At 45.8% G+C, this 17,241-nt stretch overlaps 1 protein-coding gene across 2 annotated transcripts in view; it reads left to right on the forward strand.

Moving 5' to 3' along the window:
* Positions 1 to 17,241, forward strand: part of CDYL (chromodomain Y like) — an 88,261-nt gene that overhangs the window by 27,520 nt on the left and 43,500 nt on the right. The window contains exon 2 of one of the 2 annotated variants that reach the window (XM_040353654.1): positions 2,644 to 2,835. The exons of the other annotated variant lie outside the window; for it this stretch is intronic. Coding sequence (XP_040209588.1) covers positions 2,722 to 2,835 — 114 coding nt within the window. The 5' untranslated portion in view covers positions 2,644 to 2,721. The remainder of the gene's footprint in view (positions 1 to 2,643; positions 2,836 to 17,241) is intronic. 2 annotated transcript variants of the gene reach the window in all.

The raw sequence follows: 17,241 nt of genomic DNA on the forward strand, positions 1-17,241 counted from the left end.
GCAGGCGTATGGCGTTCGGCGTGGAGATGTGAACCATCTCCATAGAGGTGCATGTTAAATCATCCCTCTGGCGTCTCGGGGCTGCAGCGGCGTCGTACTACAGGCGTATATACGCCTAGGTGTGAATGGGGTCTTACTTTGTGGAACGTTTCGAAATATCGCCATTTTTGCGGCGAAATTTTCCCATAGGAATGAATGGTAAAGCTTACAGTGTGGGATTTCTAAAAATGAAAAATCATTACATGATTTGTAAACTGCAAAAACTCCCTCATTTTCAAGCCGACCTACACAAATCTTATATCAAAACGTTCAGCTATCTCTGCTGCCACTACACGTGTTCACGGCTAAGCGATTGATCAAACCGTTTTTACAATATGACAATTTGTTTGCAACCTACGCCATCCATTATTTCAATGGAGGTCAAAGTTTAGAAAACTAAAACTTGCTGGGGAATTTGTAAACTGCGACTGTGCCTTCAATTTTATTATTTCAGAGACATACTATACATCAAAATGCAGGTCTGGGTCTTGTGATTCGTAAAATATAAAGATATTCGCTGTACGATTTATAGTTTTTAAAATACAACCATTTGAAGGACAAGTATTAAAAAAAAAAAAAAAAAAGCAAGAATCTGAGTCTGCTTAGAGTGTGTTTGCATGTTTTTACATTGGTTTCCTAGGAGACGCTGTGGTAAATACCTTCATACACACATCTGTGAGGGCTTTCTATAGCTACTCCCACACAGCTGTGAGGGCTTTCTATAGCTCCTCCTACACAGCTGTGAGCGCTTTCTATAGCTACTCCCGCACAGCTGTGAGGGCTTTCTATAGCTACTCCCACACAGCTATGAGGGCTTTCTATAGCTACTCCCACACAGCTGTGAGGGCTTTCTATAGCTCCTCCCACACAGATGTGAGGTGATATGGCTCTGTTTTTTTGGGCTCTGCGTAACTTCTGCATATAGCAACCATCCATAGAAACCATCCATAGCAACCATTCCATAGCAACCCTTCCATAGTCATCAGTCCATGCAACCAGGCCATAGCAACCGGTCCATAGCAACCATTCCATAGCAACCAGTCCATAGCAACCAGTTTTTGATGGTGCAGTTTTGATGGTGCAGTTTTGATGGTGCAGTTTTGGATGGAGCAGTTTTTGATGGGGCAATGGATCGAACTGGATCGACACACTGTTGGATCACATTTACATCTCCAGGGGCACCGTCTCCAGTCAGGAGTATTGGTGGAGGCAAGACCACGCTGCACAATTTCCCCAGAAATTGTATCTTTTCTAGTTCTTATTATAGCCAAATTTGCCACCCTAACTCCTCCCACAGTTTTTACACTACATAGACGAGTAATATATGGAAATGTGCGGATTGTTCCCGATCGCGTTGCTATTACTTTGTGGAACGTTTCGCCGAATCGTTCGCAAAATTTTCCCATAGGAATGAATGGTGAAGCTTAGAGTGCGGAAATGTCAAAAATGTTAAATCATTACATGATTTGTAAACTGACCACTCCCTCATTTTCAAGCCGACCTACACAAATCTTATATCAAAACGTTCAGCTATCCCTGCTGCCACTACACGTGTTCACAGCTAAGCGATCGACCAAACCGTTTTCACAATACGACCATTTGTTTGCAACCTACGCCATCCATTATTTCAATGGAAGTCAATGGAGGTCAAAGTTTAGAAAAATAAAATTTGCTGGGGAATTTGTAAACTGCGACTGTGCCTTCAATTTTATTATTTCAGAGACATCAAAATGTAGGTCTGGGTCTTGTGATTCGTAAAATATAAAGATATTCGCTGTACGATTTTATAGTTTTTAAAATACAACCGTTTGAAGGACAAGTATTCAAAAAAAAAAAAGAGTCCGTTTGCATATGTTTACATTGGTTTCCTAGGAGACGCTGAGGTAAATACCTTCATACACACAGCTGGGAGGGCTTTCTATAGCTACTCCCACACAGCTGGGAGGGCTTTCTATAGCTACTCCCACACAGCTGGGAGGGCTTTCTATAGCTACTCCCACACAGCTATGATATTTTCACAATATGACAATTTGTTTGCAACCCACGCCATACACTGACTTCCATTGACTTCCATTGAAATTAAAGACTGGAAACCTAAAATCTTAAAGGCAATTGTGCCTTCAATTTTTATATTTCAGAGACATACTATACATCAAAATGTAGGTATGGGTCTTGTGATTCACACAATATAAAGATATTCGCTGTACGATTTATAGTTTTTAAAATGCAACCATTTGAAGGACACGTTTTAAAAAGCAAGCAGGTATTCTCTGTGCTTAGAGGGCTTGCATATAAACAAAAATTGGTTTCCTAGGAGACGCTAAAGAGAAAAGCTCCTCACACACGGGGGGATTCTATAGCTCCTCCCACACAGCTGTGAGGTGTTTTCTGTGAGGGGTTTTCTGTGAGGGGTTTTCTGTGAGGGGTTTTCTGTGAGGGGTTTTCTGTGAGGGGTTTTCTGTGAGGTGTTTTCTGTGAGGTGTTTTCTGTGAGGTGTTTTCTGTGAGGTGTTTTCTGTGAGGTGTTTTCTGTGAGGTGTTTTCTGTGAGGTGAGTTCTGGCTTCTACCACACAACTGAGGCAAATTATATCTTTTCTCACACAGCTCTGAGGAAAATTATAGCATTATAGATCCTTCTTTACAGCTCTGAAGGGAATTATATCTCCTCCAACACATAGCATAATGCCATCTAAAGGAAAGCGGTCTAAAGCTGCAAAGATACGCTGGACTAAACGGGACCTTTCAGACCCACGCTTATGGGATCCGGAGCCCCACAGCAGCATAGTGGAAATGGAGGTTAGTGATACTCTAAAAAATAATGTCTTGGCTGAACAAAATAAAACGCAAAAAAAAACAGCTTGCATCAAGCTTTTTAAGTTATGACAATGTCAGGTAAAATTTAAGTGGAAGCAACAACCTATAAAGATTTGTACCATGTATAATATAGCCTAATATATCTAAAACCACAGTGCCAAATATAAAACTTAGGACCGTCTCACACCGGAAATTGCACAGGAATGCGCTGTATGTCCACATGCAATTCGCATGCAGTTCTGTGTGGTGCGATTTCAGCCCATTCATTTTGAATGGGCTGAATTTGCACTGCACTAAAACTAGTGTATCTACAATTGCAAACTCATTGCAACCGGATCACATGGTACTTCTGTACCACGTCATCCAGTGCGAGCAAACACACTGCGTTTGTTATCTGAATTTGGGGTGTCATTAGCTTAATATTGACACCCAGTGCAGAACACAGCTGCAGTGCATTTTAAACATGGTGTGGGAAATGCTTATGGATACACCGCTCCTACAGCGCCCCTGCCCATTGAAATCATTGGGCAGCACCACCGGCAGCGGTGCTTTGCCGGCGGGTTTAACCCTTTTTCGCCCGCTAGTGGTTGTTAAAAGCACCCCGCTAGCGGCCGAATGGCACCGCCAAACTGACAGTAAAGCGCCACTAAAAATAGCGGCGCTTTACTGCTGATGCCGCCTCAGTGTGAAAGCAGCCTTAGGGCATGTAGGAAGAGGGAGCTGATGAGGGGGAAAAGCATCAACCAAAAAAAAAAAAAAAAAAACTGACAAATAGGAATACCACAATATTGGCAATAGGTTGGAGGGGAGAGAGGAAAACAGCCCCTCCGACTCCAAGTAAAGAAGACAATAAACAATCAGACTATTGGGGTTTATTTACTAAAGGCAAATCCACTTTGCACTTCAAGTGCATTTGCTGTAGAACTGAGGGACAAATCTGAAATGAGAGGAGGCTCTGCTGATATTATCATCCAATCATGTGCAAGCAAAAATGCTGTTTTTATTTTCCTTGCATGTCCCCCTCAGATCTACAGCGACTGCACTTCCAAGTGCACCTTCAGTGCAAAGTGGATTTGCCTTTAGTAAATATTTTAAACAAACCATGAAGTCTTGAATGTAGTTTGCCATAGAAGCTAAAATCTATAATGCACTGACTCCCCTGGCACAAAAAAAAAAGTTTTCAAGCTTAGCAGATTTCACAAATGGCGCACTATCAATCCTGTATGTAGTGGAAAGAGAGATAATTGGTGCTGTCTGTAAAAGCTAAGTGGGGGCAAAGTGGAATGTGAGTGTGGCCCTAGAACCAAGTTAAATTTGTCGGGTATCCTGTGGGGTATGAACTCCCTGTAATATTACCAAGAACAATTATTATTCCCCAAATTGAGGATGACCCTTTATAATGTTGAAAAATAGAGAAATGGTATGCAAAATTAATAAAAAGAACATCTATATCATGGTCAATAGCCTAGGTGAGGTATAAATGGAGGTACCCAGTAGCACATTTAGTGACGGCTGATGACATGTGTTAATAGTGCAAAAAAGACAGGATACTGTGCCGGCTCACGGGGTAAAAATACCAGTATGCTATACTAATTGTGAAACAACCTCCTAAAGTGCTCTAATACATGTGGTGGTGTATCCTGCAAAGTGGGTGATTATATTAAAGATGAAAGTAACCTATGGATAATAAACAATAATGATTCCAAAGATAGATATCAGTGTAAGAAACCACTAATCGCAGCTAGATCTGCTGCGTAAAAGTGATTCAGATATAATTATGAACATCCGTAAATCCTGTATGAGCATATATGGGAGATAGATGAAAATAAATCCCAATACACATCAATGCTCTAAGGAGTCTATGCAGGCACTAGTCCTCAGCAAACAGGATCTGATGATCAATAATAGCAGTGTTCTCACGTGCAACAATTACCAGATCAGCTGGTATAAGTCCAAAAACCAATGAAATAAAAACTAAATTAAAGTGAGTCAGTGCCGCTCATCAATTCCCACCCTACCACAGGATACCCAACAAATTTAACTTGGTTCTAGGACCACACTTACATTCCACTTTGCCCCCACTTGCCTATTACAGACAGCGCCAATTATCTCTTTCCACTACATACATTAATTAGGCCCCTTTATTGGGTTATCACAGAGAGGCAGCAGTCCTTATCCTTTACCTCAGCGCGGATTCTTTCCATCACGCACTATCAATCCTATCCACTGACATGAGGCAATGATGTTCACAAGGCTAAAAACAACCAGCACTATATTTGGACAAAGTTTTTGTTAGTTGGTGTTGCCTTTTAACCCCTAGTTCTCGAGCTACAGACTATAAGGGATTATAAATAGTTATAGTTCCGAATTTCTTTGTAAAGCAAATTATTCTCACCTTTTAAAAATGTCTTTCATATCTCTGTCTTCCTTCCAACATGTCTCAACTTTCCCTGTGTTAGGTTGGTGGGGGAGGAGACTTGCAATAACTCAAGATATAACAAAATTTATAGCCAGATTCAGAAAGACTTACGCCGGCGTATCTACAGATACGCCGCGTAAGTGTAAATATGCGCCGGCGTATTTATGTTCCGTACCCACAGAACAAGATACGCCTGAACATAGGCTTCCTCCGACCGACTACACTTTCCTACTCCGGAGTGTCGTGGGCGCATATTTACGCTCTACGCATCTTGCGCTCACATTGATTTTCTATTCAAATATGCAAATGAGGGAGATACGCCGATTTACGCATGTAAGAGCGCCCGACGCAGGCTACGCGCGGTGCGCGTAAGTCAGGCCTAAAGTTATTCCATCAAAAAGCTGGATTATCTTTGCACCAGACGTGCACAGGTCAGCTGGAGAGCAGCTACAGTAGCACTGTTACGGACAAGCTGAGCAACCACACTTGCAGGAGAACACATCTGTGTGCCAAAATGCCAGGGGCAGCCGTGGTCCTAGCACTACTAATGGGTCCACCGACTCGTAGGAGGGCGTGGGAGAGGATATACCGCACGCGCATTGACGTTTTTGGCATGGGTGATTCAGAGGTGTATCACATCTTCATATTCAGCCCTGATGCCATCCTAGAATTGGCCACAACCCTGCATGATGACATCACCAGCAAGACACATCGTGCACATGCAGTGCAGTCACTGGTCAAGGTACTGGCAACACTGCATTTCCTCACCAGTGGATCTTTTTAGCGTACAAGTGGAGTAGTGGCTGGGATGTCGCAATCCACCATGAGCCGATGTGTGCACCAGGTTGTCCCTGCAATCCTCACAAGCATGTCCCACCCCTTCATCAGACCCACCCATGAGCATCTGCAGCAGAAGGCAATGCAGGATTTCTACCAAATTGCAGGATTCCCACGCAACGTGGGGGCCATTGATTGCACACATGTGGCACTACGCCCCCCCCCCCCCCGTGACACAGAGCACATATACCGCAATCGGAAGCACTGGCATTCCATCAACGTACAGGTGATAGCCGATGCCCAATGCCTCATATGGCACGTCCGTGCCAAACACCCAGGGTCCAGCCATGACAGCTACATATACCGTCAAAGCAACATCCCAACAGATTTTGAATAAAACGTGTATGGGGACAGCTGGCTGGTTGGTGAGTGACATGGGTGTCAGGCATGACTGTCCGACCCCATGATGCAGACATCACAAGGGGCACATGCACGGCTAACATCCTCCTGTCTTTTCCCTTCCAGGTGACTCTGCATATGCACTTGGACCCCATCTCCTGACTCCATATCGGAATCCCCAAACCAGAGGAGAGATAAACTACAATGCTGCACACATACGTACCCGTGCAGTGGTGGAACGCACATTTGGCCTACTGAAGTCCCCTTTCTGATGCCTGGATAAGTCCGGGGGGACCCTGTTGTATTCCCCAAACTTTGTGTGCCAGATCATCGGTGCATGTTGCGTGCTGCACAACTACGCCATGAGAAAGGGCCTGGAGATTGACATACGTAATGACCTGACCCCCGAACCACACAGTCACCCCCTAAATGAGGCTACCCTGTCTGCTGAGGAAACGGCAGTCAGGAGATGCCTCACAGAAGACATCTTTGCACGTTAAACACACACATTCATCATGGCACAAGGAGAATGCACGCATGCACACCACTGCGGTCCCTAGCTCACACACACCACATCACATTGGATTAGCCCAAGTCCACCATGCAGGACTTGGGAGCAGCAACGCCGCGCCAAGGCCCCAATTATGTCACTGTCCATTCATACCACATTCACACAGTCGTGGGGATAATTTCTCCCCGACGACCGAGGGTGACACCCCTTACTGGCAGGAGTGTCACCCCCCACATTCACACACCAGTTACACTGTAACCAGCACTCCTCAGCGTGTGCTTACATAAATAAAAAAAAGGCTCATGACCTGAGCATAAAAAAAATAACTCAAATCTTGAGCATAAATAACCTTAAAAAACAACTGAGTCAAAAAAAAAAAAAGGCACTCATTTGGCCTGACGGGGGCTGCGCCTGGTGGCACCTCTCTGGCTCCTCAGCTGCCTGGGGGGAGCCTGGGGTGGGGGGGGTGGGACATCTGGAGGTGGCTCATCCCTGGGTGTGCCACTCCTGGCAGGTGATGCCTGCCTGCCCTCCAAGGCCACGGCAATGCGGCTCAGAAAGTGGTTGGTCTGGGCCTGCATCCTCATATTGCGGGTGAGGTTATGCCGCTGGTTGCCCTGCCTCTGCCTCCCCTCCTCCTGGATGGCAGCCGTGTTGGCCTGGACGGCCCCAGTAAGGGGTTGAACCTCTGCCACTAGGTTCGCTGTGGTGGCCTGCAGCTCCCCAACGCAGGTGACCACTGCTGCGCTATTGGCATTGCCATCCTGCACTGCGTCCAAAATCTGGGCTGTGTTTTCTGCCACCTGGTGCAGGTGCCCGGCTATCTCCCCCATATGCCGGGTCTGCTGGCCCTGGTCCATGGCAAGTTGTTCCTGCACGGAATCAGGAACACCACTGGTCTTCCGTTTCGCCTTCCTTGGGGCAGAAGACGCTTGGGAGCAGCTGTAGGGTGAGCCCCTTAAGGGGGTTCCCCTGCTGGTGGCTAGGGGTGTAACGGATCGTCATTGATCCGTGATCCGCACGGATCAATGACTTCGGATCGGCACACACGTGCAGAGCAAAGCGGTAAAAAAACACATTGAAATTGTCTCCGCTGTTTGCACACAGCCCGCCTGCTCCTAACCACGCTGTGATAGACAGAATGCGTGTCCAATGCGCTGATGTGTTTTGTCTATTACAGCGTGGGCTTAGGAGGAGGTGGGGCTGTGTACGAGCAGGAGTGGAGACGGCGGTGAGTTCAGTTGGTTTCTAGCAGAGACAATGTGCTGCTGCCTGCCATCCGTTCCCCCCACACTTCTCCCTGCTGGCTCTGATAACCCCCCCCCCCCTCCAGCTGCCGTCCGTCCGTTCCCCCCCCTCCAGCTGCTGTCCGTCCGTTCCCCCCCTTCTCCAGCTGCCGTCCGTCCGTTCCCCCCCTTCTCCAGCTGTTGTCCGTCCGTTCCCCCCAGCTGCCGTCCGTCCGTTCCCCCCCCCCAGCTGCCTTCCGTCCGTTCGTTCCTCCTCCCCCAGCTGCCGAGTCTCCTGTCCCTGCTGCAAATAGCACACAGTGAGATGGGTGAGCTGTGCTCTTCTTATCTCAACTGTGAGGACTGTTTTTGGAGCTGACAGGGTTAACAAAGAGAACCTGTCACCTTCAATTGCTATGACACAGAGAATTGTTTTCTCTTGTGTGATAGCAATAAAGTTAAATGTAAAAAAAAAGAAGAAACAATAATTCAATTAATAAAAAAATAAGTAATTAAAAAGTAAAGAAGAAGAAAAATAATATATTAAAAATAAGAAAATGATACAAAAATTAAAAAAGTAAAAACGACAAGCTACAAAAAAAAATGATAATGTAATAAAAAAAAAAAGAAGAAACAAAAAATATTTGAACTAACCATGCCGCCCCTGCCATCCAACTGCTATTCTCCGGGGGGGTGGTTAGGTTGGTGGGGAGGGGGTGCATTGCAAAACCTGGCCTTGGGGTGGCAGGGAAAGGAAATCCAGCCCTGCTGGCTGCCCTCTCACTTCTTCCACCCTGGCGAGGCGGCAATTTGGGGCACAGTGAGGCGGCAATTTGGGGCACAGTGAGGCGGCAATTTGGGGCACAGTGAGGCGGCAATTTGAGGCACAGTGAGGCGGCAATTTGAGGCACAGGGAGGCGGCAATTTGAGGCACAGGGAGGCGGCAATTTGGGGCACAGTGAGGCTGCAATTTTTTTTTTGCTGATCCGAAAAATGATCCGATCCGTGACTCCTGATCCGAGGAACGATCCGAACCGTGAGTTTTTTTGATCCGTTGCACCCCTACTGGTGGCTGAGACAGAGGGGCTTCCCCTGATGTGAGGGGGGAGTTGTGAGAGGGCCCAGGCAGAACAGTGGACTCCTCTATAATGAGGCAAATCTGGCCAAGATCCACCGTCTCCTCCACCACCTCCTCGAGAGGAGAGGTGTGGCCACTCCCCTCCACTGCTGGATCTAGGGGGTCTGGCTGAGGCTGTTCCGGGGAAGATGTCGTGGGACGACCACCGGCAGCAGATGGGCCCGCTCCCTCCTGTACATCTGTGGATGACACAAAGCAATCACATGTTGGAGGACCCACACACTTGTCACATGTTCCCTTCCACCCCCTCACATGCTACACACCAGGTAGGGGATATAAAACACTTACCTGTCCTCGAGGCATCATCACAGGAATCATAGCCCTCAACGCCCTCCAACTGCTCCCTCTGCAGACACCGGGCGACCACCTCCTCCGGGGTCAAACTGACATTGCATGGTGGTCCGCCACCCGTGCCCCTCTGGAGCTTCCTAATGGCGGCCAGCTTCTCCCACACACGGAGCTTCAGATCATTGATCTTTTTTTTAATGTCCTTGGCGCTCCGGGTCGCATTGCCAAGGGCACTAACCTCAGTCGCGATGGTCTCCAGGATGACCTGTTTCTTTGTGCGGCTAGTATCCTGACTCCATGGCAGCGATGACGACTGCCTTCTCCTGGGGAGAAAAATTCCTCTTCCTCTTGTTCTTGTCTACTGTAGCAGCCATCGCACAGCAAAATTACCTTGCTCAGGGGGGGAAAAAGCAGGATGTAATTTTGCGTCGGACAGGCGCATGTCTGGGCGTATTTATGCGCTCGGCGTAAGCCGGTAGGCCCGCGTATACCAGAAAGTCGGGCCAGCGTAGTTGTGAGCATGCGCACAAAGAAGCGATCATACGTCGACATCACTGCGCATGCTCCGTTGATGATACGCTGGGCGTAAGCCACTGCTCCACGCTCAGGCCATCATTTGCATAAGGTCACACCCACTTGCACTTACGTCGGCTTACGCCTTCAAATTTACGTTACGCCGGCGCAACGTTGAGAGACAGTGCTTTGTGAATCGTATAGTAACCTCTCTGACTTACCCCGGCGTAGCGCATATACGTTGCGTTACGCCGGCACAAAGATGCGCCCATCTACCTGAATCTGGCTAATAGTTACCAAGTCAATTTTATTAAGTTGCCACAACTTAAAGCGGAGGTTCCACCAATTTTTTTTTTTTTAAAAGACAGCAGCTACAAATATGGCAGCTGCTGACTTTTAAAAAATGGACACTTACCTGTGTTTCCCAGGAGACAGCGGGGGGGGGGGTGATGTGTCAGGCTGGTATCTGCACCCCTCTCCCCCTGAAAGGTGTCAAATGTGACACCGGAGGGGGGAGGGTTCCAAAAAGCGAGAGTTCACTTTTTTTGTGAACCTCCGCTTAAAATTTCCTTTTACATCAATGAATGCATAAATGGGACTGTACATGACACACAAAATTATGTTGCTGTAATTTCCAACAATATAATATCAACACAACTTATTAAAATAGGTTTTCAACATAAAAAGTTTATTTAAAACAATAAATTTGAATTTTTATCTTGGAAATATGCATTTAATTAAGTGGTGGTAACAGGTCTCTCAAATTACTTTTTAGAGTGAATGTGCCCAGGAGGTATACAGTGAACATGTGGTGTCATTCCCATGTTCAACTCGGTGTCAAGTTCAAGAGCACAGTGACAGTGTGATGGGCAATTCTGAAAACCATGGCATGCAAGAACCATGTGTACCAAGTGAGATTTCTGTGCAGGCATCATTTCATCAGGGTCATCATGGCTATGGAATTTTAAGGAACAAACAATGTACATGCATGGCTCTGACATTTTTGGCATACCACAGTGAGCTTGATGATGTGAGGAAGGATGATCTTGATCAAATATTGAAGAAGGGTAACAGCTTGTATGGCACAACAATAAAGCAGCTAAAACAAAGAAACGTCTATCAGCACCAACACTTAATGGAAGAAGTGCCCCTCAGAGTCAACACTGATAAATATGAGTATAACGTGGTTAAATCTCCAGTGTTATCAGGATGTGTGAGAGCCACGGTAGACAGTGACAACCAAGGTTGTTTTGGTGACCTCTCCACAAGACTTCAGTGCCTCAATGCAGATGTTACACATGCACGTTTTACAGTAACGCCATATTGCATTGCATTGTTCAGAGACAAGTCTGGGAGATATGGACTGTTTGATTCTCATAGTCGAAATAAGGATGGACTTCCTGCCACTGAAAAGGGAAAAGCTGTTATGATCACTTTTACACACTTGATTGATATGGGGGCAAGGATTTATAAGTTGTATGATTTACTACTTAGACACCAGAGGCCCTATTGATGGACTGCAGTATGACTTAATGCCAGTCTTATTTAATCGTGTAAGATGTCTGTCAGATGGTTTGCTGTCCCCAGCGGTGCAATCTGACAAACCACTTGATAATGTGGAAAACAAAGTGACACAGATGACCAAAGATGCAACACACACTGGATTACCAGCCAGCAAGCATTCTCCATGGTCACTTGATGCAAAATCCTCACAGGGAATATGGAAGGACAGTAAGGCATTTTCCAAATTAAATGCACAGCAATGACAAAAACAGAAGACAAGGCACATAAATTAAGGCACAATTTCAAGGCTACAAAGATGTCTGTCACCAATAAGAAGAGGACATACATCACCAGCCGATACAGAGTAGATGCTGATTTTAAGTTGAAGCAGAAGCAATATATCATTCGCAAATATGCGTCAGATGCCAATTTCAACTTGAAGCAGAAGCAATACACAACCAGCAAATATGCGACTGATGCCAATTTCAACTTGAAGAAGAGGCAATATATCACCAGAAAATATGCGACAAATGACGATTTCAACTTGAAACGGAAGCAATACATCACCAGAAGATATGCGACAAATGCCGATTTCAACTTGAAGCAGAAGCAATACATCACCAAAAAATATAATGATCCTGCTTTCAGAAAACGTCACTTGCAACATTACATGAGTTACATGAAAATGAAGCATCACACTCAAGCAGATTTTCGCATTACCCAGAAGATGCAATGTGCCTTCAAAATTAGAATTAAATACAGACGATGCACTCGTGTCATGCGGCAATGCAGTCAACCAGTGGACAACAGCCTAATGCAGACAGCTATATCCACTTTCCATGAATGCATTAAAGCTGGGCCAACTTTTGTGTGCATGCTGTGTCATCGCACCCTTTTTTCTAACCAAGTGAAACATTGCATTCACAGCAATTACAAGAAGAATCTACACATTGTTGCTGCCTGTTTGACAGGGAAATATGTCCATGTGTGCAACAATCACTGTCAAGGCCCTGAACAATGCACCGTACCAGATGAAAGGACCAAAGAATGGATTTGTCACAACTGTGATTCACATTTGAAAGCAGGACACAAATCATCCATCGCTGTGGCTAACAACATGGAGCTGGCGCCCATTCCTCCAGAGCTCTGCGATTTGAATGTGCTGGAAAAACAACTTTTGGCCAAAATACTGCCATTCGCCAAGATCATCACACTTCCCAAAGGTCGACAGGCAGCTATACACGGCGCTGTAGTGTGTGTGCCATCTGAGGTGGAAACCACGGTCAATACTCTACCAAGATCGCACAGCACAACCCAGTTACACAAAGTGAAGCTGAAAAGACGTCTGACTTACAAAGGCCACCAGCTGTTTCACAATGTCAACATGAGAAATGTAGTAGCAGGTCTGTCAAAACTTATTGACGCACACCCCGACTACAGTGACATTTCAATCAGAGTGGATGAGACAATCGCTGATAATGATGATGATAATGATGATGATAATAATGATGGGATGGAACTCGACAGTTGTGATGAAACTGAAATGATGGAGATACTTGAACGCATCGAAAATTGTGATTCATCAGAGGTACAGTCTGCATGTTTACCGGCTGCTTCTGAGCAACAGGAAGGCCATGACCAACAACCTCCCAATGCAGAGGATGAGAAGGATGCACTAAGACCTGGAATTGGCCTAGACAGCTGTTTGCAGCCATCTGACCTTGGAGAGGAAGCACTGACACACGGTGATGGAATATTCAGCATTGCACCTGCACAAGGAAACACACCTGTCAGGCAAGACAAGTCAAACTGTCCCCGAGCATGTATTTCAATGCAAGGCTTTTTTGTGTTGATACTCGTTTTGCAAGAGACACAAGCTACCTCTTCTTTGCGCAGTTTGTCACAGAAACGCACATGGCCAAAAGCAGCATGTCCATCCAGTTAAGGAAAGGAAAACCCAATACCAGGGATGGGCGGAAAATATCCAACAAGCTGCTACAGGACAAGCGAGAGGTTGGTGCGAAACCGAGATGCCACAAGGTTCATGCAACCACTGAGAGGGAGTCCAGCTTACTGGGATAAAATTCTGAAGGATTTACTAGCCATGGTCAGACAATTGGGTAAGCCGACATTTTTTCTTACCTTCTCTGCTGCAGAATTCAGATGGCAAGAGGTAATAAAGGCACAACAGGGTCAAACTGTGGATTTTGCAGAGCTAGACTGGTCTGAAAAGTGTGACATTCTTCGAGGCAACCCAGTGACCACCATGCGCATGTTTGACAAAAGGGTTGATGCTCTGATGCGAGAGCTGCTGTTGGGTCCTGCACAGCCAATCGGCGAAGTTATAGATTACGTTTACCGGGTTGAATTTCAGGCGAGAGGGAGCCCTCATATACATTGTCTATGTTGGGTAGCATGAGCTCCTATATTTGGAAAAGACACTGATGACAAGGTGTGTGCCTTTTATAGATCATAACATCTCATGCCAGCTGCCTGATGAAGCCAAACAGGCCTTTCTTCACAGATTTGTAACAGAACTTCAAATGCGCAGCATATCTCATTCAAAATCGTGCAAGAAAGGTAACATATGCAGATTTGGATTTCCAAAGCCACCTATTAGAAAAACCAAGATAACTTACCCGATGGCAGAAGAACAAGGAGATTGTGCAATGAAACCACAAGCAGCCAAAAACAAACTGAAACCAGTATGGGATTTGCTTAATAACCCAAAAGTGCAGCTTGAAGACATGTCACAGCTACTGGCACAGTGTGATATGACACTGACATTGAATCAGTACAACTTGTACATTGAGGCATTGACCTCAAGTGTGATTCTAATGAAGCGTGATGTCAAGGACTGCTGGGTGAACAACTACAATCCACATTTGCTGACGGCCTGGAACGCCAACATGGACATCCAGTACATTCTTGATGAGTATGGTTGCATCATGTACATGTTGTCCTACATATCCAAGCCAGAACGCGAGATGAGTGACCATCTCAAAAAAATTGTCAAAGAAATGAGCCCAGAAACAGAGACAGAACGAGAAGAAATGAAAAGTTCTTCAGGCTTATTCAAAACACAGAGAGGTCAGCGCCCAGGAGTCTGTGGCCCGTACGTGCAGCCTGAAAATGAAGTCGTGCTCACGTGAGGTTGTTTTTCTGCCAACTGGTGACAACGCACTGAAAATGAGTTTACCGCTCGGTGCAGTGCATTGCAGAACAAACCAGCTGATTCTCTTGACGTGTGGATGACGAGTTTTGTCGACGAATACAGAGCCGGACCCGAAACACCAGAGTTTGAGTCCATGTGTCTGGCAGACTTTGCATCCCATTACAGGGTTGTCTATGGCAAGCAGAAGAAAGATGGCAAGCAAGAGGAAGATGGCAAGCGTGTCAGACTATTGAATGACATGGGAATGATTCAAAAACGCACGAGAGGGAAGCCTGCAATCATCAGGTACGCACGCTTCTCAGAGAAGATGGACCCCGACTGTTAATTTGAATGTTTTTTTTTTTTTTTTTTTTTCCACTCATCGCCTTTAAACGTTTAAAAGTGGATAAATGTAAAGGCTCTTTTTTTTTGCTTTACCAAGAAATAGTCATAGTTTCGTTTTCTATTGTTTAAGTAAAAATACAAAGATTGCAACCAAAGCAAGATAAAAATTATTTTTTTTGTCCTGATCTTTCCATATATTATTGCTTTTCCATGTATACAGTGTGTATAACAAAGAATCACCCACCCCCCCAAAACCATGGCATGTGTGAGAAATATATCATTTAGTGACAACGTTTTGTAATTTTTTTTTATTTAATTTTTTTGGTCATTATTCAATCACTTGGGGCAAAAAAATTAAATATTCCATGGACTCAACATGCCTCTCAGAAAATAGCTTGGGGTGTCTTCTTTCCAAAATGGGGTCATTTGGGGGGGGTTGTGTGCCATCTTGGCATTTTATGGCCTTCAAAACTGATAGGTAGTGAGGAGTGAAATCAAAAATTTATGCCCTTAGAAATCTTGAAGGCTGTGCTTGGTTTTCGGGGCCCCGTACGCGGCTAGGCTCCCAAAAAGTCCCACACATGTGGTATCCCCGTACTCAGGAGAAGCAGCAGAATGTATTTTGGGGTGCAATTCCACATATAACCATGGCATGTGTGAGCAATATATCATTTAGTGACAACTTTGTGCAAAAAAAAAATCAGTTTATCATAGTCCCGCAACTTGTGTCAAAATATAAAATATTCCATGGACTCGACATCCCTCTCAGAAAATAGCTTGGGGTGTCTACTTTCCAAAATGGGGTCATTTGGGGGGTTTTTGTGCTATTTTGGCTTTTTATGGCCTTCGAAACTGTGATAGGTAGTGAGGAGTGAAATCAAAAATTTACACCCTTAGAAAGCCTGAAGGCGGTGATTGTTTTTTGGGGTCCCGTACGCAGCTAGGCTCCCAAAAAGTCTCACACATGTGGTATCCCCGTACTCGGGAGAAGCAGCAGAATGTATTTTGGGGTGTAATTCCACATATGGGGGGAGTATGCTTTGCGCGTGGGTGTAAGCGTTACTGGCACTAACTAGCTACCGAGCGGCACTAATACAGCGATCAAAAAAACGATCGCTTAGTGACGCTGGCAAAAGGGGGTGAAAGGGTTAACTAGGGGGTGATCAAGGGGTTAAAAGTGTTAGGTCCAGGGTAGCCCCCTACCCCCCCAATAAAGGTTTTACCCCCGTTGATCACCCCCTAGTTAACCCTTTCACTCCCCTTTTGCCAGCGTCGCTAAGCGATCTTGTTTCTGATCGCTGTATTAGTGTCGCTCGTGCCGCTAGGTAGCTAGTTTTTTTTTTAGGTTTGCCGCCATGTTTTTATAGCGTTAGGTACTCCCATAAATTTTCTAACGCTATAAAAACATGGCGGCGAAGCTAAAAAAAAAAACTAGCTACCTAGTGGCACGAGCGACACTAATACAGCGATCAGAAAAAGGATCGCTTAGTGACGCTGGCAAAAGGGGGTGAAAGGGTTAACTAGGGGGTGATCAAGGGGTTAAAACCTTTATTGGGGGGGTTAGGGGCCTACCCTGGACCTAACACTAACTGCCTGACACTAACTGCCTGTCACACTGACACTAAATGCAGTGATCAGTAAATGATCACTGCTATTTAGTGACAGTGTGACCGGGGGGGGGGGGGGGGGGTTTGTGTGCTTATGTGTACAGGTGTCAGTGTAGTGCTTGTGTACTCACTGTGTGATGTCTCCGCTCCTCCGCCGGACGAATATACCGGCGGGAGGAGCGGTGACATCACTTCTTCCTCTGCCTGTGTTTACAGTGCAGGCAGAGGAGGACGCGCATTGGCTGAGAGCGATCCGGAGGGGGCGGACAAAAACGAACCGGCGCCCCCTCATCCCGGATCGCTCCTGGTACCAGTCTATATGACTCCAGTATTCACAGCCAAACACTGTACAAGAGAAAGAGATGAACATAGAAGATTAAGCACTTTAGACCTGCGCTATAGCCGAAAGAGACAGCTACAGCGCGGCTCTGTTGTTTCAGGAGGATGTCCATGGAAGTCCTCCCAGAACCACGTACCCCCTGGGGCGCGCTCTGTGATCGCTGTGTCC

This window comes from Rana temporaria, chromosome 5 (genome assembly GCF_905171775.1).
Source record: "Rana temporaria chromosome 5, aRanTem1.1, whole genome shotgun sequence".
NCBI classification, from domain to species: Eukaryota; Metazoa; Chordata; class Amphibia; order Anura; family Ranidae; genus Rana; species Rana temporaria.